The 25,526-nt window shown below is 43.7% G+C and overlaps 12 protein-coding genes across 12 annotated transcripts; 8 read left to right on the top strand and 4 right to left on the bottom strand. All coding sequences in view use genetic code 12, as the record gives it.

Moving 5' to 3' along the window:
* Positions 1–395: 395 nt before the first annotated feature.
* Positions 396–1,070, top strand: LODBEIA_P26440 (uncharacterized protein; the record flags this gene model as incomplete). The annotated part of the gene is made up of 2 exons (XM_066972666.1): positions 396–515; positions 588–1,070. The coding sequence occupies 2 exons, from the start codon at positions 396–398 to the stop codon at positions 1,068–1,070; spliced, it is 603 nt and encodes a 200-aa protein (XP_066829582.1).
* Positions 1,071–1,357: 287 nt separating this feature from the next.
* LODBEIA_P26450 (uncharacterized protein) lies at positions 1,358–3,100 on the top strand (the record flags this gene model as incomplete). The annotated part of the gene is made up of 1 exon (XM_066972667.1): positions 1,358–3,100. One exon carries the CDS (start codon positions 1,358–1,360, stop codon positions 3,098–3,100), a length of 1,743 nt encoding a protein of 580 aa, XP_066829583.1.
* A 354-nt stretch (positions 3,101–3,454) lies between these two features.
* On the top strand, positions 3,455–4,414 carry LODBEIA_P26460 (uncharacterized protein; the record flags this gene model as incomplete). The annotated part of the gene is made up of 1 exon (XM_066972668.1): positions 3,455–4,414. One exon carries the CDS (start codon positions 3,455–3,457, stop codon positions 4,412–4,414), a length of 960 nt encoding a protein of 319 aa, XP_066829584.1.
* Positions 4,415–4,710: 296 nt separating this feature from the next.
* On the top strand, positions 4,711–6,624 carry LODBEIA_P26470 (uncharacterized protein; the record flags this gene model as incomplete). The annotated part of the gene is made up of 1 exon (XM_066972669.1): positions 4,711–6,624. The coding sequence occupies one exon, from the start codon at positions 4,711–4,713 to the stop codon at positions 6,622–6,624; it is 1,914 nt and encodes a 637-aa protein (XP_066829585.1).
* A 250-nt stretch (positions 6,625–6,874) lies between these two features.
* Positions 6,875–8,218, top strand: LODBEIA_P26480 (uncharacterized protein; the record flags this gene model as incomplete). The annotated part of the gene is made up of 1 exon (XM_066972670.1): positions 6,875–8,218. One exon carries the CDS (start codon positions 6,875–6,877, stop codon positions 8,216–8,218), a length of 1,344 nt encoding a protein of 447 aa, XP_066829586.1.
* A 120-nt stretch (positions 8,219–8,338) lies between these two features.
* LODBEIA_P26490 (uncharacterized protein) lies at positions 8,339–8,926 on the bottom strand (the record flags this gene model as incomplete). Its single annotated transcript, XM_066972671.1, has 1 exon — positions 8,339–8,926. One exon carries the CDS (start codon positions 8,924–8,926, stop codon positions 8,339–8,341), a length of 588 nt encoding a protein of 195 aa, XP_066829587.1.
* Positions 8,927–9,088: 162 nt separating this feature from the next.
* On the top strand, positions 9,089–9,598 carry LODBEIA_P26500 (uncharacterized protein; the record flags this gene model as incomplete). The annotated part of the gene is made up of 1 exon (XM_066972673.1): positions 9,089–9,598. The coding sequence occupies one exon, from the start codon at positions 9,089–9,091 to the stop codon at positions 9,596–9,598; it is 510 nt and encodes a 169-aa protein (XP_066829588.1).
* A 384-nt stretch (positions 9,599–9,982) lies between these two features.
* Positions 9,983–11,191, top strand: LODBEIA_P26510 (uncharacterized protein; the record flags this gene model as incomplete). The annotated part of the gene is made up of 1 exon (XM_066972674.1): positions 9,983–11,191. The coding sequence occupies one exon, from the start codon at positions 9,983–9,985 to the stop codon at positions 11,189–11,191; it is 1,209 nt and encodes a 402-aa protein (XP_066829589.1).
* A 2,064-nt stretch (positions 11,192–13,255) lies between these two features.
* LODBEIA_P26520 (uncharacterized protein) lies at positions 13,256–14,665 on the top strand (the record flags this gene model as incomplete). The annotated part of the gene is made up of 1 exon (XM_066972675.1): positions 13,256–14,665. One exon carries the CDS (start codon positions 13,256–13,258, stop codon positions 14,663–14,665), a length of 1,410 nt encoding a protein of 469 aa, XP_066829590.1.
* Positions 14,666–15,076: 411 nt separating this feature from the next.
* Positions 15,077–16,621, bottom strand: LODBEIA_P26530 (uncharacterized protein; the record flags this gene model as incomplete). Its single annotated transcript, XM_066972676.1, has 1 exon — positions 15,077–16,621. The coding sequence occupies one exon, from the start codon at positions 16,619–16,621 to the stop codon at positions 15,077–15,079; it is 1,545 nt and encodes a 514-aa protein (XP_066829591.1).
* Positions 16,622–17,396: 775 nt separating this feature from the next.
* Positions 17,397–17,790, bottom strand: LODBEIA_P26540 (uncharacterized protein; the record flags this gene model as incomplete). Its single annotated transcript, XM_066972677.1, has 2 exons — positions 17,397–17,656; positions 17,763–17,790. 2 exons carry the CDS (start codon positions 17,788–17,790, stop codon positions 17,397–17,399), a joined length of 288 nt encoding a protein of 95 aa, XP_066829592.1.
* A 635-nt stretch (positions 17,791–18,425) lies between these two features.
* Positions 18,426–18,764, bottom strand: LODBEIA_P26550 (uncharacterized protein; the record flags this gene model as incomplete). The annotated part of the gene is made up of 2 exons (XM_066972678.1): positions 18,426–18,619; positions 18,728–18,764. 2 exons carry the CDS (start codon positions 18,762–18,764, stop codon positions 18,426–18,428), a joined length of 231 nt encoding a protein of 76 aa, XP_066829593.1.
* Positions 18,765–25,526: the final 6,762 nt, after the last annotated feature.

Here is a 25,526-nt window from a genome sequence, read left to right on the forward strand (position 1 = left end):
TCAAAACAAAAAAAGATGGAAAAAATGGGGGTTTTGTCTTTTTTGTCCTTTTTGCAGCATATTTGTCAAAAAATGGAGTAAAGTTGTTCAAATTTGTAAGCTGTTTTGGTACACGAGTGCTTTTTTCCTCAGAAATGCCAAAAGTTAGTAAAGGCAGTCTACGCGGTAGCTAAGGATCAAGAGTGGAAAGTACGAGTGCCTTTTCTTGCTATGGCGGTGTACATGTTTGCGGTCGGTGAACCAGGTGGAGGTGTGGTACCTGGGGGGATAATGTTGGCTGTAGCCGTTTATTTTTTTTTTTTTGGCCTCCGAGAATGAGTTAGACGCGATCTAAAGATTTCAAGGCACCATCTACTCATGGTGATATAACAGATACCCCTAGAGTCATCATCATCATGGTGTTGCCGTCACAGCTTCAGAGTAATCTCACTCCAACAGAGATCAAGTTTTTTGCAGAAAATGAGCTTATAACTATACTACCGCGGTATTCGGTCCACAAGGTAGACCTCATAGGGGTATGTCTATTTTTTCAAAACCAACACGTTCCGGCAAATGTTGACCCACAACAAGATACTAACTTTTTACAGACAAGGGTACCCAATTTGAAAGCCATGAAGAGGGAGAAAGTACCCTTGTGGGTTGCATTGATCTTAAAGGGGCAGGACAAGTGCAACATAGTGCCGCCAAAGTGGCTAACAGTGAGTTTTTTGAAGAGCAAGTACGACGACGAGATCCGCAAGCCGGGCCAATTCAGCGAGCTACCTTGGAACTGGCTTGAACTATCCAAGATCCTCTTGACTCATGCATCGAACGATTTGGCGGACTCCTCGGACGATTTGAGGTCGGTGCTCCAGGACTTGCGCGAGATCAGATTGATCAAATCCAGAAAAGGGTTGAAGGAGTTGAACGAGTCGAATATCCAGTTGAATGGGTTGTCGCTAATGGAGATCAACGAGATGAGGCCGTTTGTCATTCCCGTCATGAACAAACTCCGAGTACTTCATGGCACATTGACAAAGTTTAAAGATGACAATGACGAGGAAATGTATAATTCTGACGAAGAGGCATAGAGGCAGCAAAACCATTTGTAGAGATATATAAAGTCGAGGATTATCAAAAATTAACCATCTAGAGTGGTGTACGTGTATTGAAATGAGAAGTACCCCCCCCCAACGCTTCGTCGTCTCCCATTTTTTGATAACCTCTTTGTTGTTCGTCATCCCTCCCCACTCGGGTCTCATCAAATACAACAAGAACAAGATTAAGCGCGCCAGAGAGATTTTCAAACCACACATCTGCCAACACACTCCCCAGCTCCACACAGCTCCACACGTCACCAAGAGAGTTTCCCACGTTCATGAGCAAGATCAGGACTTTGAACCGCCAGTTTATATCAAATTTTGAGACACACAAGGCCGTCACTGATGCAAAAAGAAACTTGATCTTGTCCATTCTCAAGTCCACGACAACAAAGAGGGAAGCAAAAAACTATTTGTTAAAATACCAAAACCAGTTTGATTTTCCAGACTTGGAATTTGCAAAAGCCAGTTCCGGCAATGAGCAATCAACTTTAAGCCGCAGAGATAACCAGCGGGACTTGTTTATCAGGCGCTTTTTGAGCAACCAAAACCCATTCACCAACATTTACGATGGAGAAGAGGTGAAATTGAAAAAAATTCCATTGAGATTGGCCATATTTAAAATAAAATTCCCCAGCATCACCCTAAGGCAATGGAAAGGCATTGCCGAGACTTTTAAAAGACTAATAACGTTGGGAATCTCGCCGATAATACTTTTGGATTATGATCATCTACCTACAGACTCTTTCAAAAAGAATGAGTTGTACATGATTGACCAAGCCAACAAGATGCTCTCGATTCTTGGGAAACCCGAGGAACAACAGGACCTCAAAGCAACTGTTTTGCGAAATTTGTTCACGTCCAAAGACGGACGCATCAGCATGGACAGCTTGGAGCTGATTTTGATTCCATTGTACCAAGGCATCGTTCCAATCATACAACCAATTGTTTTCAATGCCGACAACACGATGCAAGAGTTTCTCAAATGCAATGCGCTTTTGTATTCGCTATGCTCGGCATTGATTGAGAAAAGAACCACTGATCTTTTGACTGTGGAAAAGATTGTGATGATTGATCCTCTCGGGGGGATCCCCTCGATTGAACGAAACCAAACCAGCCACGTGTTTGTCAATTTGTCGCAGGAGTACTCCGAAATCTTATCCGAGCTCTTTATCGGCCACATTGAGCCTAAATTGAGAGATTTGCACGTTGACAATTTGAACAGCATGAACGAGATCCTTACTTTTATTAGAGACAAGTCCGGGAATGATGAAACAACGGGTATTGTAACGACACCGGAAATCATGTCCATCAACAACGACCAGTTGAATCCCATCATATACAATGTCTTGACTGACCGGTCGATTATATCGTCCTCCCTTCCTAGCACCAACAAGCGCACGCCGCAGGTGTCCACCACTATAATCAAGAAAGGTGTCGATGTGCAGATCTTTGATCGCGATAGCTACGGCAGAGACCTCACGATGGCAAACTTGTTTCAAGACAAGGTTGTCGAAAAGGACAAGTTGGTGAGCTTATTGAATGACTCGTTTGGCAAGCCTTTGAAGGTCGACGAGTATTTCCAGCGTATTAACGACAACCTAGCCACGTTTATTCTCGTTGGCGACTACGACGGAGCTGCCATCATCACTTGGGAACATAGCAAGAAACAGGGCGAGAGTATTGCTTACTTGGACAAGTTCGCCATCGCCAAGCGCAACCAGGGCCTCCCCGGTTTGGCCGATATCATCTTCAAGATCATTTTGCAGTCGCACCCGACTGAACTCATCTGGAGATCAAGAAAAGTCAACCCGGTCAACAAGTGGTATTTTGAAAGATGCTGCGGATGCATAAGCTCTCCCGAATCGCAGTGGAAAATCTTTTACACGGGTGAAGTGTTTGATAAGAAGATTGACCGGTTGAGAAAATCTACTCGACCCCAAAGTGGCCTGGTGAACATCGGCGAAAAGCTCGATGCCTACTCCGACATTTGCGAGAACATACCTCCCTCCTTTGCATAAAAATAAAAAAGAAAACAATAAATCATATAGACGGAAATTTAAACAGCATATATAGTTCGATAATGTAGTGGTGGAACTGTTCTTGAATAGGCAGGTCAGTGCGGTGCGGCTTGAAGATTAATCCGGCATCCTCGGCAGAGAAGCCGAAAAGAAAAAGAAATAAAAATAAAAGGGCCCGACTTTAAGATCTGAGATTTTTGATTATCTGGTGCTATTGTTCCCAGACCCAACAAATCCCTAGTCCAACCTTGATCGAAAGAGACCCAAAAGTAAACCAAAGAAAACAATTAGAGAAACGAAACCAGGCAATTCTGGTATGAATCGACGGTGGTTTTCTTTTTCTCTATATCAAGGATGAGGGATTCGAATACAACTATGAAAAACAGAAGCAAAGAGCCAGCAACTGCCACGGCAACGACTCCATTAACTGGACCCGATCCAGCAGCAAGACGACTCGCTTTCTACCATGAACTTGACAAGTGGCAGCAGGATAACCACTTTATCAAGTCGGGCTACGTAAAAGAGACATCTTCGTATTGGGCCAGTTTCAAATCGTTGGGGTATTTGCATAACGAAACCGTCAATATCTACTCCCACTTGCTTCCATCGAGCATTTCCTTCTGGGTGATACTATACTATATAAATTTCCGATTGACCATGTACGATAACTACTTGGGCATCTGGGAAAAGCTCAATTTTCTCCAGTTTGCCTTGGCATGCACATTCTGCTTGTTTATGTCTTCGATATTTCATTGCATGAAGTCCCATTCTCATAAAGTCAGTCGCTTTGGGAACCAGCTAGATTACTTTGGCATCATCATTTTGATCTCGTCCTCTTTGATATCAATCATCTTATTTGCATACTATGACTTCCCACTTCAGAAGTGGGTCTTTATTGCATTGACGTTGGTTTTCGGAACCACCTGTACTGTGTTTACGTTGCATCCAGAATTCTCCAAGAACTACTACCGCCCTTTCAGGTCAGCCATGTTTATCTTGTTTGGCCTTTCTGGGGTCTTGCCTGTTGCAAATGCAATACGCATGTTTGGATTCGAGACTACAAAAGCGAGGTGTGGCATGGTATGGTTAATTTTGGAAGGAGTGTTTTACATTCTCGGTGCCGTTCTCTATGCAATGAGATTTCCCGAGAGCTTGGGCCATTTGGACTCAGAAGAGTACTTGTTTTCGCCAGGAAGATTTGACATTTTCGGACACTCGCACCAAATCTTCCACGTTCTTGTCGTGGTGGCTGCCTTTTGCCATTGGAAAGCTCTAGTGGAGTGTTACCACTACTTGCACCAGAGCATCTTATAGATTTTAAATCATAGATTGTTGAAAAATATGCACTCCTATTTTATGGGAAGGAAATGACATCTTTTTCTTTCTCTTTCTTCTCTTTCTTCTCTTTCTTATTGGTTTTTTGAGTTAAAGAGCTCTCATGATGGATGCCCCTTGTATAGTCTCTTTTTTTAGGCGTAAAAAGGTGTTCTGGGTTGAACTTTGTTGCAAATCACCAAATAATTCCAATCAGTAAATATATTTCACGAATATTGAAGCTTGACCGGGAAATAAAAAAAAAGAATCTACACTTCACACCAGCCCCATAATATATGCACCTCCCACACCATTCGCTAGTCACTAGACGATTATTTTCCGCCACTTCAACATGGCGACAAATTGTCGGCTCCAATGTATCCGGGAAGGAAGCACCGCTGAGTAAGGCGTTTCCACTTCCGCGGTATAGAATCATCGACCATGAATACGACTGCGTGGTTGTTGGAGCAGGAGGAGCAGGTCTCCGAGCTGCATTCGGCCTTTCCGAAGCCGGATTTAAAACAGCATGCGTTTCCAAATTGTTCCCCACGCGATCACACACAGTGGCTGCTCAGGGTGGAATCAATGCTGCGTTGGGCAACATGCACAAGGACGATTGGCATTGGCACATGTACGATACCGTCAAAGGTTCCGATTGGCTAGGTGATCAGGATGCCATACATTATATGACCAGGGAAGCCCCCGTGACTATATACGAGCTTGAGAATTACGGTGTGCCATTTTCGAGAAACGAGGAAGGAAGAATCTACCAACGGGCCTTTGGTGGACAATCGAAGGAATTTGGTAAAGGCGGCCAAGCTTACCGGACTTGTGCCGTGGCTGATAGAACGGGACACGCGTTGTTGCACTCGCTTTATGGCCAATCGCTAAGACACGATTGTCATTTCTACATTGAGTTTTTCGCTATGGACTTGTTGATGCAAAACGGCGAGTGCGTGGGCGTCATTGCTTATAACCAAGAAGACGGAACCTTGCATAGATTTAGAGCCCACAAGACTATCATTGCTACTGGTGGCTATGGAAGAGCTTACTTTTCGTGTACTTCTGCACATACGTGCACGGGAGATGGCTATGCCATGGTTTCAAGAGCAGGTTTACCATTGGAAGATTTGGAGTTTATTCAATTCCACCCATCTGGTATCTATGGTTCTGGCTGCCTTATCACCGAGGGTGCCCGCGGAGAAGGTGGTTTTTTGGTCAACTCTGAAGGAGAACGATTTATGGAACGGTATGCGCCAACCGCCAAGGACTTGGCATGTAGAGATGTTGTCTCGAGAGCAATCACCATGGAGATTAATGAAGGGAGAGGCGTGGGGCCTGAGAAAGACCACATGTTTTTACAGTTGCATCATCTTCCCCCCGCGGTTTTAAAAGAGAGATTACCTGGTATATCCGAGACGGCTCATATATTTGCTGGCGTTGACGTTACCAAAGAGCCAATTCCCATTTTACCCACGGTCCACTATAACATGGGTGGCATTCCTACAAAATGGAACGGCGAGGTGATAAAAAAGAATGACAAAGGTGAAGATGAAGTCGTGCCAGGCTTGCTAGCGTGCGGTGAAGTAGCCTGCGCGTCAGTTCATGGGGCAAACAGACTAGGCGCCAACTCCTTGTTGGACTTGGTTGTCTTTGGCAGAGCCGTCTCCCACACGATCCGCGACTCGTTGTTGCCCGGGACACCACTCAGGCCCATGGACGCAACGCTCGGCAAGGAGTCGATTGAGAATCTCCACAGATTGCGAACTGCCAATGGCTCAAAGTCAACTGCCACCTTGAGGCTAGAAATGCAGAAAACGATGCAGAAGGGCTGCGCCGTTTTCCGGACCCAGGAGACGTTGGATGAATGTGTCGAGCATATCAACGAGGTGGACAAGGACTTTGTCAATGTCGGAGTCTCCGACAGGTCGATGATCTGGAATAGCGACTTGGTTGAAACGATGGAGTTGCAAAACTTGTTGACTTGCGCTACGCAGACTGCCGCTTCTGCTGCGGCGAGAAGGGAGTCGAGAGGTGCCCATGCTCGCGAAGATTACCCCGAGAGAGACGACGTTAATTGGTGGAAACACAGCTTATCTTATCAAACCAAGTCTGGTGCTCCTGTAAGACTAGACTACAGAGACGTCGTTAAAACTACATTGGATGAAAAAGAGTGTCCTCCGGTGCCTCCAACCGTTCGAGCATATTGAACAGACCTTTGTCATGTGTGTCAATAGATTGTTTAGTAGCAGTAGTAGTAATAGTAACGCATGCGCTACCAAGATACCTAAGGTAGTGCCACCTTACAAGCAGACACCACAAGTGAGACTTTCCGACTCGCCACTGGTAACCCAGAAGATCAAAAAGCTTGAAGTCCAACATCTACTCCAACTTCTGCACATACCAAAACCGCCCCCCCATCACAAGAAGATATATTTATTAATATAGTTTCCCCACACAATGCCTCCAAAAGCTGATTGGGACAAGTACATTGCGCCGGCAGAGGAAGACGAGAAGGACCAGGAGAAAATTGTGCCCTTATCGGAAAGCGATATCCAAGTGTTGAAGACCTATGGAGCAGCACCGTACGCCTCGTCGATCAAGACCATTGAAAAGGACTTGAAGGACATAGAGGAGCGAATTAAAGAAAACATTGGCATCAAGGAGAGCGACACTGGCTTAGCGCCACCGCATTTATGGGATGTCTTGGGGGATAAGCAGCGGATGCAAGAGGAACAATCGTTGCAAGTTGCCAGATGCACCAAGATCATCGAGCCGGTACAGCAAGCTGTGCCCACGTCGGGGCTTCAAAACGCCGACACCAAGGCGAAATACGTGATAAACATCAAACAGATTGCCAAGTTTGTCGTTGGCTTAGGGGAAAGAGTCTCGCCTACTGATATCGAGGAGGGCATGAGGGTTGGTGTGGATAGACACAAGTATGAGATCCAGTTACCGTTGCCGCCTAGAATCGACCCTTCGGTGACGATGATGACCGTGGAAGAGAAGCCCGATGTCACGTATAGCGACGTTGGTGGCTGTAAAGAGCAAATTGAAAAATTGAGAGAAGTTGTCGAGTTGCCGTTATTGAGCCCCGAGAGATTTGTTAAGTTGGGCATTGATCCGCCAAAGGGCATCTTGTTGTATGGACCACCGGGCACGGGTAAGACGTTGTGCGCTAGAGCAGTGGCGAATCGTACCGATGCTACATTCATCAGGGTCATTGGCTCGGAGTTGGTGCAGAAATACGTTGGTGAAGGTGCCAGAATGGTTCGAGAATTGTTTGAAATGGCGAGAACCAAGAAAGCGTGTATTATTTTCTTTGACGAAGTTGATGCTATCGGGGGAGCTAGATTCGATGATGGTGCCGGTGGTGATAACGAAGTGCAGAGAACCATGTTGGAGTTGATTACCCAGTTGGATGGGTTTGATCCAAGAGGAAACATTAAGGTTATGTTTGCCACAAACAGACCCAACACGTTGGACCCAGCGTTATTGAGACCAGGGAGAATCGATAGAAAAGTGGAGTTTTCGTTGCCTGATTTGGAAGGACGTGCTAATATCTTCCGAATCCATTCCAAGACCATGAGCTGTGAGAAGGATATTAGATGGGAGCTTATATCGAGGTTATGTCCCAATGCCACGGGTGCCGAATTACGATCCGTTTGCACCGAGGCTGGTATGTTTGCCATCAGAGCAAGGAGGAAAGTGGCCAACGAGAAGGATTTCCTAAAGGCTGTGGATAAGGTGATCAAGGGTAACTTGAAATTCAGCTCCACCAGCCAGTATATGCAATATAACTAGACGACGGAAACAAACAAACGCATACACATACACAGATACACCCACACAAACTCTCTCTATTGTCTTTTTTCTTTCTAATATAGACCGACGGCATCTGATTTCGTTTTTTTTTTTCCATTTCTATTCCCACCATGAGACGCAACCCATGCCGGGACTTTGACATGAGGCAGTGAGACTATACGCTGGCAATTTCTCTCGTGGTTCCTCCAAGCCAGCAGCCTCACTTGAACTCTTGGGCTTGACATTGTAGAAATTCTCCTGCTCAATCGTGAACCGTATCCGTTCATTGACATCAAGGTACAACTCATGCCCATCCTGGACCCAAACCCAGGCATTCTCAGCTTCTTTAAACTGGCAATCTTCGAAAAGATACTCTTGCGGGATCCAGATATCGTCGAAAAACTCGAGACGCGCCTTGATCCCCCTCGCGGTGCACTCGGTAATCCAGCCCGTTAGACACTCGCCTCGAAAGGGCTTGAATATGATGAATCTGAACTTGACTTCGACGTATGAGCCACCGTCGCCTGGCTTGAGCAAGCCGTCTTTGATATCTAGAAGATCCCAGACGGTGATGGCGAGACCGAGGTTGGGCACGATTTTGTTGGCGTATTTCTTGTTTAGTTCGTCGGTTAGTGCGTGTTGTATCGGTATGTTGAATGCGTGGGGCGGTATTCGTATTAGATCCTGGATTTCAGATAGCATGAACATTGTTTGTGGTGGTGGAAAGTTCGTGATGACACTGTGATGAGTAGTTGATGAGTAGTGGAGTTTTTTTTTTTTTAATTTTTTTTTAGGTGGTTGAAAACTGAAATTTGATGTAAGCAATGGGTTTTGTTTGACTTTCTCCTAATTGAGCCTACGTTAATTCAGATGCCATCTCCACCCGCCAACCCTCACAGAGTCAAGAAACCCGTGCATTCGGGGAGCACGTTTGATGGCAAGCACATCAGTGCGAAGAAGGCGGCAAGTTTCCTTCATTCGGCAAGGAAGCAGAACGAAGCAACATCTGCCAACAACTCCACTCCTACCGCGAACACTCAAACAACAAGGATCGTGCCTACAAAGAAATCCGAACCTGATTGGGACCCAAAACACTTTAGACTATTTGTAGGAAATCTCGGTCCCGACGCTACTGATTCACTTTTACATGCATCTTTTGAGAAGTACGCTACGCTCAGTAATGTTCACGTTGCCATCGATAAATCGAGTAAGAAACCCAAGGGTTTTGGATTTGTCGCGTTTGCCGATGCAGATGATTACTTGAATGCGTTTAAAGAGATGAATGGGAAATACATTGGGCAGTTTCCCGTGCAATTGAAACGTGCTGAGTCTGGTGTTCCCAAGAAGAAGAAGAAGAAGCAGCAGCAGCACAAGGGTTAGGAAATAGCGAACGCCGCAGGCAGAGCGGCGACTGACTGAAACAATTGTTTTTTTCTTTTCGGTTCACGGTTTGAAAAAAAAAAAAAAAAAATTGGTTTGAAAAGTAGGTGAGTTCACTGGTGTTGATTCGAAAGCATGTTCTCCGTTGTTTGTCGGTTGGGTGTGCCTACTATAAGGGCAGTGTCTATTCTAAGGACTAGCAAATCTCTGGTCCTGCTCTTACGGTTCAAGTCGAACTCAAAGTCCAAGAATTTGAATAAGAGTCAGAAGCGACTTCCACTGAAACAGAATGTGTCAAAGACACGAGCGGGGCCTAGTCAATATGGAGTTTTTGAGCCAGCGAAAAAGGCACAGTCTACTTCCGAGAAACCAACCTCCGAGACCATGAGCGACAAGATAAAATCAAAGAATGTTGTGTTTCCGGGGAGCAGCGAGACTGATTCAAAATCAGGAGAGCCAACGTCGGATGAGAGCGGTTCTCCGCACACACAACAGGTTGATTTCGTTTCCAACGAATCACCAACGCAGGGCAACACCAGCAGCAACAACAGTAGCAGCAACAATTTGCCTTCCGATGCTTACCTCAAGAAACAGCTACCATTGCAACAAGAATGGCAACATTTGAAATTACATATTCCAGGAGAACAAGTCCAAACCAATACTTTAAAAGAGCGGATACCCAAGTTCCCACTTGGCAAGGAGAATGTGCCCACCTTGTTGCCAAGGCCAGGAGTACCGCAAGTTGGCCCCAAATACACTTTTCGTCAAGTGATCAAGATTCTTCAGTTGAAGAAACAACCAGAGTTGATCTATGAGAGTGAGCCGCATCGATTATATTTCCTATTGTGTACGTGTGCTGCAGTAGTGTTTGGCATATATGCGTGTGTCTTGTTGGAATGGGCATTTTGGATATCCAATAAGGAATACGAGGAGAATGAAAAGGAAGAGACGAATGACGCTATAAGAAACAGAGACTACTATTTATCGTTGGGGATGTATCTTTGTCCATCGCTAATCATGTTTTCAGCAGCGTATTTCTTTGCCAAGTTCCCCACGCGATTAGTGAGAAGGATGTGGTATTTGCCAGGACCAATTGAGCATGTCAAGTTTACTACTTATCCTTTAATCCCAGGTAGACCAACGCCGACATACACCGTGCCTTTAGCCAATTTAACGCGACGTGAAACTACGCGCGTGTGGACCGGTAAAGGCTTTTACGGAACAGCCGATAAGGGTTTTTTCTTTTTCGTGTTGCGCGAACGCATCTCCAAGTTTAAAACGATCAATTGGGTTGTTGACAGAAAGGGTTTTTTCTGGTGCGATGGTCGAGTATTTGATTATTTGTTTGGCAAGGAGACGATACAGGAGGCCGAGGCTGGCATACCCTATGACCAGCAGTTTGCCCTTGTTAACAAGCAGTTGAAGGAGCAAAAAAGGAAATTAAGAAACGAGCATGGGTTGTTGTGGAGATACAAGATGGCGCTTGGGGAGTTTACTTCTGATGTTGGCAAATTGGGGCAGAGACTTGGAGTTACGAAGAGGATTGGTGATAAGAAGGCCGAGAGTGAACGGAAGCAGTTGCCAAAAAAGTGACCGCGACAGCGAGAGTCCCCCTTGAACCTCTTTTGAGAATAGCATTGTAAATATTCAAAGTAGGAAAAAAGAGTAGAGACCTCCGATTTGTGATTGTAGAATTAGATTGTTGACTCGGAAAACGCGTCGAGGTGGATAGTGAAATTTTCATGCTGTGTTGTTAAGGTTTTATTTCCGTACAATTGTGGCAATGTGCCACACGGTGGCCACCTCGGTGTCTCTGCGTCTCTGTCTATCTTTCGCTAAATTGGAAAAACTTCTCACTTGACCTTGCGGTACCGTACCGCTGACAGTGACAGCACGCAGACAAGTCACAAGGAAGTTCTCGTGGATGGGAGAGGAAGCACAAGGCTTTGTTTGTTCCCACAGTATCGCGCATGATGTTGCATTGTTAGACGGGCGCCAGTGCAGAACAATAACAAATAACAAATAAGTAACAAACCTTCTAGTCTCTTTTTTTTTTTTTACAGGCGTGTTATTTTTTACATCAAACTTTCTCATAATTTGAAAGTTAAGAACAACGTGTCACGATTGATTCATTGAAACTTGAACACCAAAAAAAAAAAACAAAAGAGTAGAGAGAATTGAGCACAGGGTTAAGCTCTTGGAACAGGGAGCGGGCAAAGGGGGTTAGCGTGGGGTTCAACGTGAACCAACCCTCAAAACTCGTCTCTCATCCCTCATCTGTCATCTCTTGTCTGTTGCTCATGTCTGTTGTCTTCTGGTGATGGTTCTCCATCGCTGCAAGATAAAGATAAAGAGAAAAGAGAAAAAAAAAGCCCCCTTTGTTCTTTGTTACACGCATCAACAGCATCCACCTGCTCTCCGAAAAAGCAGCAGCAGCAGCAGCACAAGCACAAGATCGATCGATCGATGGATGGTTGAAATCAATCTCGATAATATTTGAAATCTTGTGCTTTTTCTTTTATTTTATTTTTCTGTGTAGCACTTGAGTGGTTGGTCCCGCAAACCCCCAGAGCATGGAGTTGTCTTCATCGACTGGAGCTTATGTGGATTCTAAACAGAGAGATATTCCAGAAGGGGTGCCTCTTCAAATCAGGAGCCGTTTGGTGGAGTGGAAGGACCCATTAGAAACGTATCCTCCGAGCCGGTGGAGATCTGAAGATTCACCCCATGTCTCCTTTCTACTGCAGTTGTAAAGGGGGCGGTGGAATTGGTAGCGCACGCGGTGATGGCGTTTTGTACATGCTTACACTACCCTTTTACACCTCTTTCACTATGGGACGCTACCAAGTAAACCTTATTTGCCACCCATCAACGTTAGTGCTAGTGCTACCAGTGGCGGCTTCCTGCTGCTCCTATTTTTTATTTGACAACTCAATTTTCAACCGGGTGTTGGCGACGAGAGAAGGTGAACGAGAGGCGTGGAAACACAGGGTGGGACCTGCTTGATTGAACTGGAGACCGTAGGTCGAGGCTAGAGGCTAAAGGCTGGAGAGTAGAAGTTGGACGTGGAGGCTGGAGCTAGAATATGATGTAGTCGAAGGCGGCACTTTTCTACTCTCTTTCGCGGCGCTCTTTCTTGCATCCCCCCATTTTTATTCGCCTTGGTTACTAATTATCTGCGATTATTACTAGTCACTCTTGTCTGCTAGTAGCACCCACCCGCTTCTTCTTCTTCTTCCTCTTCTTCCTCCTCATCTGCTCCATCGCCCGCTAACTAGACCGTTGAGGGACTGCCAGTCGACAAGTCCTTTCCAGCAACACCCACTTACCCACCCGCAGCAGCGTAGATATAAATTTCCATTGTTTGGAATTTCTCTGGGGCAAAAAAAAATTTACTTTTCTCAATCACCCCAATTTTTCAACACAACCAACTTTCCCTGCTGATATCATATCATATCAAATCATATCATAACTTATACTGCCACCACCACCAACAACAAGCAGAGGCTAGTTCAAGTAGTGCTGTCACACACCCACATACATATACGTATAGACTCCCTTCATTCACTTGTTAGAGAGTCCGAAAAAGACGAAGAAGAAACAACCCATTTGTAGTCCCCCCCCTCTCAACCACTTCACCCCCCTATAAATTTCGCCATGGCCACTATTGAAAGACCCATAACAAGACTGAATCTGAGAAAACAACTAGAATTACAGCACCAACAACAACAACAACAACAACAACAGCAGCAGCAGCAACTCCACCACCAGCAACAACAGCAACAAGAACAGGAGGGTCGAGAGGGATTTAGCTTGGCAGACCATCGTCATCACCTTGGACAAGATGAACACCAAACGGAATTTTCCACCACCACCACCACTACAACTGGTTCTACTGCTACCACAAATGGCAACTATACACATCAAACTCCGCACCCGCATCACCATCATCTCCATCACCATCTAGATATCCAAGAACAGCAACGGAAACACCTCAACCGTCGACAACTGCGTTCGTCTCCGTTACCAACAGATATACCTTCACCAACGTCAACTGAAGAAGACTTGAGTGAAGATAACACTGCCACCAGCATCACCACTACTTCTAATTCCAATTCTAATCAAGATAATAATAACTCAACCTCAAACTCGGCTTCCGCTTTAGATGCAACTACAGTTGAACATGTGGTGGACCACCACAAGCCATTAGCACGAACTTTTCATGGCAGAAGCAAGTCGGTCTCATTTAAATTGCCACAAGAGTTATTAACACCAAAAGAAGAAGAAGAAGAAGAAGAAGAGGAAGTTGACGAAGAAGAAGCAACACCAGATAATATCATGCAACGACCAAAGAGGCAGAAATTAGAAAGTACTAGTTTCCATCAGGATGAAATCCAGCCAAAGCAACACTTGGATAAAATGAAACCAAGCGACTACCCTTCAACGCCTCCTGAAGAATCATTCCATTCTACTGAAAAAGAAGTCACCAAGGAAGATGAACAACAAGAAGAGCAACAGCAGCAACTGGAAGTGGAACTTTCTACCAAGGACCATGTCTTGGACAAGTTGGCACAAAACCCCGACTATATTGCTTTGCAATCAGCATTCGAATTAATACAAGCTCAATCTAACCAGATAAAGCAAGAGATTATCCAACTATCTCAACTCAAGACCAAGTTTGAATCTCAAGAACCACTCGACGAAACTTATAAATTGGTTTCAAAATTGCTCAGCAACGAGGAGACCGACTTGCCCAAGCCGATAAACTTGGTCAAATGCCCCAATATCAAATGGTCCAACTACAATTCATTTTTAGCTAGACAATTTGAATTACAAGAACTATCATCATCAACATCATCAACATCAATATCATCGTTGTCATTTTCACCATCGGCTTCTTCTTCTTCTGCATCTTTTTCCTCACAAGACTCATTCCACACTCAATATCAAATCCAGCCACAACAGCAGGGGCCTCATCTCGCTTCCCATCAGCCAGCTCAATTCCAACAACATAGAAGACTGAGAAGCTTGATTTACAAAAAGTTTAATCTTTTTGATAAGATTTGATGCACCTTGTAAATAACATCCAAAACCCCACCACCGCATCGATAATGGCTAAACCTTACGCGCCCCCCCCCACTTTCATTTTTTGCCCCATCCGTTTATGCTTACTATTTTCCAACTTGCCGGGTCTATATATACACCACAAGAGAGCATCAATAAGATGAAATTTTTAAAAAACAAAACAAAACAAATCAAATCAAAGCTCAGCACAAGATTTTGTCACTCCTTCATACCTTACTACGATAGAATACTTCATTTCTTTAATAACTTAGCTGTATAGTCCACTCAATTTCCAAATACAAATTTTTTTTTTCTTCATTTTTTTTTTCTTTGACTTTGTATTAGTAGCATTGAAATTACCATTTCATCAATAATAAAAACAAAAGAGAGCTATACTTAAATATATACCATCACTTATTTCTTCTCGCTATTAGTGCCATTAGTAGCAGCAGCAGTCGATATCTCTTCAACTTCTTCTTCTTCTTCGCTATCAGTGACTAAGAACGCATCTGAGCTTGCGGGAATTGAAGGTTCATCAGGTTGCCAAGGTTGCTTCTTCTTGGGTTGCAGTTGTTGGCTTTGCGATGATGGCGTTGATGGTAATTTTGAGTTTTTACCTTTTAGTATACCACCACCAACACCAGCACCAGTAGCACGTTCGGCACCTCCAGCACCAGCACCAGCACCAGCGCCGCCAGAACTGCTCATGGTTGGAGTATCAGATTGAAACTCCGCTGACGTTCTGGGTCTAGTAGGTAAATGAGGCGTAGTCTCATCATCCTCATCATCATTACCACCTTTGCCCACGTCATGATCCTCGAGTCTGATTCGATCATGGAAATCACTAGAGATGATCTCGGGATCTTCATCGAATCTGGTCGATTTCTTGTTTCTCCTATAATAGTCATCATAAAACTTTGTGCCTCCGTAATTGCCAAAGTCAGTTCTATTGGGGTTACTGCCTCTGTTTTTAGAATTCTCAATTGAAAACTCGTCGCCGTCATCTTGTTGTCTTTGGCCCGGGTTTTCAAATCGCTTGGCTAAACCGGAAACCCAGCCATTAATGGTACTCTTGGCTTCTTCAAATCCCTCGGTGAAAGTTTGCTTGATCTGTTCAAATTCATCAGGCGAACTGTCAATTTCCTCCAAATCGTGCTGAGGTCTAGCTCTAGGTCTTGATCGACGACCGTGTTGTTGTTGCTGCTGCTGTTGCTGTCTCTCAAAGGGCACGGGTCCAACACCACCTCCAGCACCGTCGCTTCTTCTACTGTGTCTTTGCCTTCTCCTCTCGTCCTCCAACTCAAATTCCTTTTGCAATTTTCTCGCCAAGATCTCGTCATCGGTAAAACCAGCATTTGCATCTCTGCCACTAGTTGCCGCGGTGCCACCAGTCGCAGCAGTAGTTGTACCGCCTGCCGATATGTTGCTTGAAGAATGGAGATGCTGCTGCTGCTGCTGTGGATGATGGTATGCGGGAATCTCCGGCCTATAAGTTGGATCCAGGAGATATAGCAATGCGCTAAACGCAGGCTCAGGGTTCCCCTGTGATGCAACCAACACTGCTGTGATTATATTCTCTTCAAACTGAGGGAATGCATCTTTCAAGTCCTGCACTTTTTGCTGAACCGGATCCTGGGTGGTGGACCTCGAAGGCGGAGGTGGCACAGTTTCGGTTTCAGTAGCGGCTGACACTGACGACGAAGGTGCCGACTCCGTTTCCGTTGCTGGTGCAGCCTTCTTTTTTTCTTCTGTAGTGGCGGATTTTGTGGATTTGTCTACATCGTCAGTAAGTGGAACTTCCTCTGTTGCGTCATCCTCTTTTGATTTTGCCAATTTGGGCTCCTCGTCCTTTTTATCGTCGTTGCCAGTAGTAGCGGTAGACTTTGGTTTCTTCTCGTCGTCAATTGACTCAAGCGGCTCACTCGCGACAACTTTCAATTCCTCTTTCTTGTCAACCATGTTTGGACCTCTCTGATAAACACCGGCTTATTGATCTTGACTTTGTCAAAAAACCTGTTGTTCTATTTTTATTTTTGCCTATGGTTCAAAGTTGAACGTTGTACAGCCCACTTTAGATTTGCTCTTTCAATATCTGAATCCTTGAATCCTGTTAGTCGTACTAGTTGGTTAGCGCCTCACATTTGTTTCTGTCACAAGTACACGCCCCACTTTATCTCTCTCTCCTCTCCGCCAAAATGTGCGGGCCACACAACTGGCGGTATAAATTCTCCTTGAACGAGGACATCTGGACCATCCGGTGCCAGATCTCTTTTTCTTTCTTAGCTCTTTGATAGTAATTTTTTTTATACTCCGAATATATGCTAGAGCTTTATATTCTTGTTTTTTCACGATAGATATAGAGTGTGGACAGCGGAGTGATATTAAAATTATGGTGATGGTGAAGCAACTTGAAAAAAAAAAAAAAAAGTTGGGATTATGGATTTGAAATTTATTCGAATTATATGCCCTTCGCTAAGCCGTACATTTCCCCATCCTTTTCGTCATTCTTTTCCCTTTCCTTGTTACAAGCGAATCCGTGGGGGGTTATCCAAAGAGGACGTGATATACATCGACTTGGCCGTGAAAGAAAACGTAAAAAAAAACATTACTCTTTTGTTCATTTTGCTCGTCTATAACAGATACACTTGTCTCGAACTACTTTTCCCTAGTTTCAGATTTGGTGCTAGGAGCTCCGCCAATCCACAAACCGATATCTGCCACCTCAACAACCACCCTACTCGTCGTCATCTTGAGCTTGAGCTTTAGCAGCAGCCAACTCCTCTCTTCTCTTATCCTTGGCAACTTTCAACTCTTCTTTTCTTCTAATCAAGTCCAAATTCTCACATTCTTCCCATGAATGTTTATCGTGCTTACAGCTGACAGACGAATTGGCACTTTGCCTGATTAGACACGTTTGGTAAAGTGCAAAATACGCTGCGCATCTATCTCTCCATTTCAATGGAACTTTATATTTTTGACAATCATCTTGTGAGACTATATGATTCCCGGGGAAAAAGGATCGTTAGTATTGTCAAATATCTCGGTGGTGGAGGGCGGGGAGGCGCACGCAAAAGGGCCCGGATTTGAAGTTTTAACATACGAAGCGGTGGGAATTGTGTTACTGTCATGGTTGCTATAGATTTCGTCGCTTGGTTCGGTGTGTTAACGCAAAGAATCCTCCACCTCGTCTTGTTCCTTTTTTTTGTCCTGGTGGATTGACAGCTGGTAATGCGCATCAACACTCTTTTTTGGCAGCTCTGGGGAGAAGAAAAAAAAACAAACAAAATCTCCAGAGCCAATGAGAATCAATCCATAGTAAATAAATTAAAAAGAGGATCTTGTACAAGGTTTGACGGGAGATGATCCATTCTTGACGGCGCAGGGTAAGGTTCTTACTTGAATAAAATGGAAATGAAAATAAAAGAGTGAATAAGGACCATTTTGCCCCAAAAAATTTGGAAAATGAAAAGAGTGCAGTTTCGTAGCGATCCAAAAAAAAAAAATTTCATTTCAATCGATACGTCTTCAACTTGAGTCGATTCAACCCTCTCTCTCTCTAAAACTTTCTCAATTGTGTATTGTCATCGTTAAATACGTTTCTCTTCCACCAACGTCATTTCTCATTTTTTCTTTGATCATCTACTCCCTCTTTGTTTTATAAATTCTCCCTCCATTCAATCGTCTCATTTCAATTGGGAAAAGATTGACTCTGTTTTTTCTGTTTGACGGCACACCCAGATTGGCACTTCAAAGCGTATCCAGCTTAGTGTTTTTGTTTGTTATAGTTGTCCAATCTTTCCTTTAATGCAAAATACTGGCACTTGTAAAATTCATCCTTGGTCTTGTTGCAAAAGGAAGTACCCTTGTCGAGACATTTATAGTATTCTATCACATTAGCTGCACATTTATCCCGGTACCAAAGTGGCACGTTATATTGGTCTAATTCTTCTTGCGATGCTGGAATATGGTTATCGAGTTAGTATACATTGAATAAGGAGTGGATTGCGGTCGCGAGCGTATAAATCCAGTTGTCTTTCCGCTATCATAATCCGAGGTTCGACATACGCAAAGCTGGATACGAGTAAGATTCCGAGGATCCCATTGTTTTCTTTAAAGTTGTGTTAAAGGTGGGTAGTGATTTTATCAAAGAGTTTTGGTGAACTCTTTGGTCTCGAACGCTATCATTTTTTTTTTCTCCATTCCTTTGCTTTACGACTCTGTGTTGTATCTCACTGGTTGTGGCCAAATACCACTGCTACCAGCCGCAGCAGCCAAGGGGGTGAGGATGGGAGCAAATTGCTGCGAAATGGCCACTTTCGTGGGCTTGGAGCCTGACAGTAAATCTTGTCAAATAGGATAGTACCAACGTCTCAGAGAGATTGTTGCATTTGGTTTCTAAGAAAGAAGAGGATGTAAGTGGCATCACCACCTCTACTCGTTCACAAACAAATCCATTTGCAAGATTAAACCACACCAGGGTTACTGGTTTATTATCGTGCCCTAGGTGCCCCCCTTCATGCCCCAGTGAATATCAGCATAGGAGTTTTTCCAGGGGAAGGGGGGAAGTAACTGATGAAAAAGGGCATTGAGATCTCTCATTGTTGTGCTGTACTTGCAAAGCTTTTCGTTTGAAAATAAAGCTAATCATAATGCCAACTCATTCTCTTCCGTATGCCTATCTCGACGAACCAAGTTGAAGTCATCGTGACTAGTGTGAATGGTAAAGTACGATATCTCCGCCTTGAAGACATTTATCAAACTTTAACCTACCCCCTTCTTCCCTAATTCTTCCCTCATTGTTCCTCCTATTGACGTCGGCACGTTCAGGGACAAAGGAATCCAGGATCAACACGGGTACTGAACAAGGCGAGTTTCATATTGCAACTTAAAAATCGGGCTCTTGGTTTGACGCTGAGAAAGTTTAATCAAATACAAGACTTTTTGTCTGTTTACTGTTCTTTTTTTCTTTTTTAGATTGGTCAAAGTTGAGTTGTCCTGTCAGGAATTTGTGCCATGGTCCCTCTCTTTCGTCAATGTAAAAGTCTTTTTCAAACCCTCAGCAAAATCAAAAACAAGAATCAGAACCAGACTTTTAAACTTTGGAAATGATGAATTGACCTCATAGATGCAGAAAAAAAAACCCCACACCTTAGATCTGAAATCAGAGAAATTTCTTGAGTTTCGACTTGTTAGCTAGAGATCTGAGATTTGACTACTGTGCTTCTTTTCAACTTGGCACTCACGAGGGTGAAAAATTGAAAAAGTAATCAATATCTGGAGGAGAACATTGCGGTCCTGAATCGACCTAACGAGGGAAATATTTTGGAAAGCATCCCAGTCATACCGAATAAAAACAAGGTCACAACCCACTTTTTGTATTTTTTTGGCTTCACCATTAATGTGAACTGCTTCGGATGGTATGGGTGATGGGTAAAATTCTTGTGGCTTACAGCTCCAGCAGCAGGGAGGAAGGTCAACATACATACATATATATGTATGTATATATGTATATGATGCACATATGTATATGATGCACATACGTAGGGTATATGCTTAGCCAGAGTGGGTTGGTGCGTGGTGATAAAAGTATATCGGGTAGATTTAAACCATCCGCATCGTGAGATTAGATCTGGGAAAAGAATCTACGAGCTCCGGCTGTTTTTAGATCTGCAAAAGAGAGATGATCATAACTCTGGTGTTTGATGCATCTAATGTTGATCTTCTCTGTTGAGCCCAGCATAAACTCTGGTGCAACTCTGGTGTGTTGAAATTCTTTTGGGTTATTTTAGCAGTGAGCTCACTTTTTTCCAACCTACGTGGCCCACGTTCATGTCCCTGTTGACTTTCCTTTGAAAGACAAGGATCAAGGGTGAACGGGGAAGGAAAGGGTGTCTTCACTGCACTTTGCACTCTCTTGGCGGGGTCAAACAAGCAGACTCTACCCTTCCCCACCTACCCCCGCGTTAATACGTTGAGAGGGCAAAAAAAAGAAAAAGTGAAAGCGCAATTTTCGTTGCATGGTGCGTGCGTATGCAGCATGAGCTGAAATATGACCCACCTTGACACATCATATGGCGCAAGATCGCCGTGGGGTTTTTTTTTTCTATTGGATTTATTGAACGCAAGGCTCAGCTTCATAGCACACACGAGTTAGCAAGGTACTATAAGCCTATTCTGGCTCTTGTGTTTGAGGAGGGAGCCTTGTTCTTGATTGCTTCTCCATGAAGCTAGTCAATCTCAACAGAAACGTAGGAGAGACGGACGAGAATAGCAAAATAGGGTAGCTTTAGAAATCAACCTCTCAACAGCTGAGTCAGACACAAGACGAGCCGATGATGATCATTATCTTGGTCAACCTGCGCAGACTGCAATCTCACTAGTCTCGTCGCTATTTTTTTCAAGAGAAAGCTGGTTTTTGCCAAAAAAACAAAAAAAAAAACACACACACAAGGGTTCACAACTATTGGTTCATTTTCAAAACAATTTCGACCAAAAAAGAAAAGGCAAAAAAAAAAAGGCTCAAGCTTGCCTTTCAGATTGTTGCCAACTACTGAAAACAAGCACCATCATAGCAAAGATTTCCCGGGTACTTGCCTGGAGTTGAGTTTTAAGCTTAAAATGTTGGAAATTACAACTGCGCGATTATTGCCGCCATCAGCGTCTTTCTTCACCTACCTCCCCCCCCTCCCCACTCTTTTCCATGTTTTTCTGCTGAACAAAGCAGCTAAAATTCATCTAGATTGAGTGGTTTAGCACAGCCCAAGCTATTTATTTTTTTTCTTTTTCAATTTCAAGACTTGAGGTGTTTTTCGTGAAATTTCAAACGTCTCTTGTTTCCATTTCCCACGAAATAATATGAATGCTTGAATCCATAAATTACATAAATCCAAGTGGAACTTTGAGGCCCAGTCAACATCAAGCCTCGGTTACAAAGGGGGGAAAAAAAAGTAAAAAGAAGCGAAGATTTATTAGGTGGAGTTGCTGTGTGGGGCTTCACATCTCAAACTGTTTATGAGCTTCACTCAGTAGAGGCAAATTAGTTTGTCTGTTTTATCTGATTTCGATCCGAACTAGGCTTTTGTCTATCTTAAACCTGGTGCCGAGAATAGTGGGATGTGCAAGTGGTCCTCTGTTGACCTCTGCTGAAGTCCCGATAACTAAAAAAAGGAAAACTATTGTCATTTTTTTTGTTTATGTCCAACGCCCTCCTTACGGTGGCTTCAATCTCTTGTGCTACACCCAGAAAATATCAACTTCCCAATAAGTTGTTGATTTTTTTAGTATCAAGAAAGAAAGAGATTTTAGAATTACACAGCTGGGGCTATTGAATAAATCTTAGTTTGACAAGATTAGTCTTATCAACAGCTTTAGTAGATCAAAAAAAAACAAAAAAAAAGTCAAATTTAAAAAAAAAAGAACTAAAGAGTTAGGAACCATGCAAACTCTGTATGGCCCAGATGGCCAGATGGCCTGATGAATCTCCCAAATGATAAAGTTTTGCCAATGCTAAAACAGGGCAAGCGGGTGTTGGTATCTCAAGTGCAGAGATGAAGCTAGAATCCGGTTTGAGATTAAGATGCGCCCCCTTCGCATATGGTATTGCAGGAGATTGGATTTTTTTTGAACTGCAAACTTCAAACCCAACACTGAAAGAACCAAACATGCAGACAAACATCGTGAAGAAAAGAGGGTGGTGTGCCTCTTTCAAGGTTGTTTCTTTTGGACAACGACAACGGTGCAACAATTAACCCGAGGAGGAAACTCTCGATGTCTTTTTTTGCAACCCCCTTACCTCGAGAGCTTCCTCGGTAAGGAGCACCATTTATTCTCAACTGCAAAGAAAATATTAATACGGTTCAGGTGGGGCTGCCCTGAGAAGTGCTCGTGGTGGTAGTATAAATAAAATAATCCGCTTTCAAAGGACCCATTTTGATGAAAAAAATACTTCTTTTTATTTCCCCCCCGCCCGTCAACAGTCTTGCCAACATCTACCCATTGCCATCGTTAACTTGACGTCAGTCCTTTCTTTTTTTTTTTTGATTTTGCGAGAAAAAATATAATTGTTGAATTTCTGTGTTTCTGAAGCTGGTGCCTTCAGAAAGCTTGACGTTATTATTTTCTATTTTTTTTATCCCTCACCTCGAAGTTTCTGGTCCCGTGGCTTGGGCATCCTGGGATCATGATGACTTCATAATACGGGTGTTGCAAAGGGCCATGAAATATTCGTTTCAATCTTTCACATGTCAATGATTGAATTCGAGTTTTTGATGTTTCGTAGGACCCGGGAAGTTACTCAAAGCAGGCAATACCGTGTATTTTTTACGGGGTTCTTGTGAAACGAACGATGGAGAATTTTATGAAGGGACTGGTTCTGGAACGGTCAAACATTGTATAATTTATTTTTTTTTCTTAATTTTCGTTTGATTCCAGAACGTTCCTAGAGAAGAAGAACAAGAAGCAGTCATGGTAGTAGCAGTAGTAGTAAGAGATGGCTTTGGTGTAGCAGGGAGGAGCGGGGCAGCTTGTTGCTATCTGCAAGGTGCGTTTGCACCCAAGTGTGAGTTCGCGACAAGAGATGGATGGACATGATATTGACTAAGTCAAGTAAGATTCAGTTTAATGCGTTTACGAGAAGCCCATTGCTATTTTCTTAGCAGGCTGCCTACGAGTTTTCTACTGTCCTTTTGCACGTGTGCTGTGAAAGAGGGAAGCTGTCTGCCGATCTAGCCTCGTCTTTTTCGGGAACTTTTTAAAAGAAAAAAGGCGAAAAGAAAGAAGTCAAATAGACAGGAAAAAAAGAAGTCAGTGTTATTATCAATGAAGGAAACGGATTTTGTAACAATCTTTTTCATGAAATAATCTATCAAAAAGGTAATGAGCCTTGCAAGGGGGTGCAGGTGCAGGTATTGCAACTGGCGCTGCTGCTGCTGCTGCTGCTGCTGCTGCTGCCGTGCCCTTTTGGAATCGATATACATTCTCTCACAACCACCCACAAGCAAAAAGATTGTCTTGCAATCGAAATAGTGGAAAGCACTCAAGGAGTTACTAAGATGTAAGCCCAATGAGTAAAAATCATGTCTCGGATAAGCGATCGACGATAACCGGTAGTGGTTGGTTTTTTTTTAAGATGCTATTATTACTCAATTCGTTCCACGAATTTTGGACAAACTGTTGTGTTTCACCTGGCAATAGGATAGCCCGTCAACTATGGGACAAGCGGGTCAGACTAAAACGAGTTGGCTTGTTTTTTTAGAACGTTTTTTTTAAAAAAGAGAGTTTACATCGAACCCCTGCTTTATCTCGCCACGAAATTTGGTTTGTTCCAGCTCTGCGACTGGTTCTTTTTGTTTCCCCCCCCCCTTCTCTCCCCCCTTGCTTGATACGATTAAAAAAAAAGAGGTGATATGGTTATGATACTTTTTTGCACCCTGTACAAACAATCCGAGAGATCTCCAACCATGTTCTGCTCTCATACGTGAGAGAGAGAGAGTAAGTGTGAGGTTTGTTTTTTTTTTTTTGGAACAGCGACTGGTTTGCAGCTGCAGCATCTCCACAGGAATTATTGAACTGAATCGGGGACGAGGGTGCTTGAAGAGACAACAATTACATTCCAACTGTTTTGCTTTCCTCATTAGGTTTTATTTGCATGAAATTATATACCTCTCCCCCATCTCCTTTTCTCTCGTTCTTTCCCAGGCGTTTTGATTATTATGCTCTTCGAAAGCTCGTATTTTTTTTTAATCGTGAACAAAGTCAGTACATGCAAGGGCCAGGGCCAGGGCCGGCAGCAACAGACCGAGGAAGAAAGATTAAGAGAGAGGGGGGGACATGCTTGATACACGCCTTGTACTGACTCTCGGCTGATTAGGTTCGAGTATTTTCTTATCTGGAAGGTCAACCATGGATGAAAAAATGTCACAGTGTTGCTGTTGTAGAAGTGGCGCTCCTTCCGCTCGCACACTCCTTCCCGCGTCACCGTAACCGTCATCGTCTCTTTTTTTTTTTTGTTCTTTTGTTCTTTCTGTTGCTCCAAGCTCGGCTCGCCACGCAGCGAGAGATCGGTGAGAAGCTGGGGGATGGACGGGCAGCAGCAGCAGCAGAAAAAAAAAACTCACCGCGGACAAGAAAAAAAAGGGCGAGTTGTTGTTGGCACTAAAAACTAAAGACAAAATTGAAGTTTAATAAATTTGACAGATTGATGGAGGGAAGAAAGAAAAGGGTACTACTGCTACTGCCAATCAAACAACGTCTGCCTATACCCACACATACAGAGACACTAAATAGTATATTGGGGAAGATTGATCGTCCTATCGACTACTATTTTAAGCTTCTTTCAGGTGTATATAGAGAAATTATTACAACAAGATGACAAGTCGTATGCTAATTTTGGTAATATCAGCTTGATTCTATCGGAATGGCTGTCCTTCTTGAGAATTCTCCTCCTCTACGCCCTCTCCCCGCCCCCTCCCCCTCTCTCTTTCACAATGCTACTGCTGGTACTGGTACCACCACTGGAACACCTGCACCTCTCTTCCTTGTCTTTTTTTTTGTTTTGTTGTTATGTCTGCCGCCACTTTTTGTCTCAACAACCTCAGATTGGAAAGTAAGGAGGTCATCCACCAGCGAATTGTCTTCTGCAGTGAGCAAGTTTTATTCCTCCTGTACCTCTTTTTCTGATTGTTATGTACAGCGGTGAAAAAAAGGCATTTGGTGATTCTCGTGCATCTCTCTCCCCCTCTCCCGTTTACTCCTTGTTTCCCAGACTCTTTCTCTCACACACACTCTCTCTTACTCTCTCTGCCTCTCCATCGAATAAGCTGAGATACCGTTTCGAAAATGATGACGAGTGGGTTCTTTTTTTTTT

The sequence above is a fragment of the Lodderomyces beijingensis genome (genome assembly GCF_963989305.1).
Source record: "Lodderomyces beijingensis strain CBS 14171 genome assembly, chromosome: 3".
NCBI classification, from domain to species: domain Eukaryota; kingdom Fungi; phylum Ascomycota; class Pichiomycetes; order Serinales; family Debaryomycetaceae; genus Lodderomyces; species Lodderomyces beijingensis.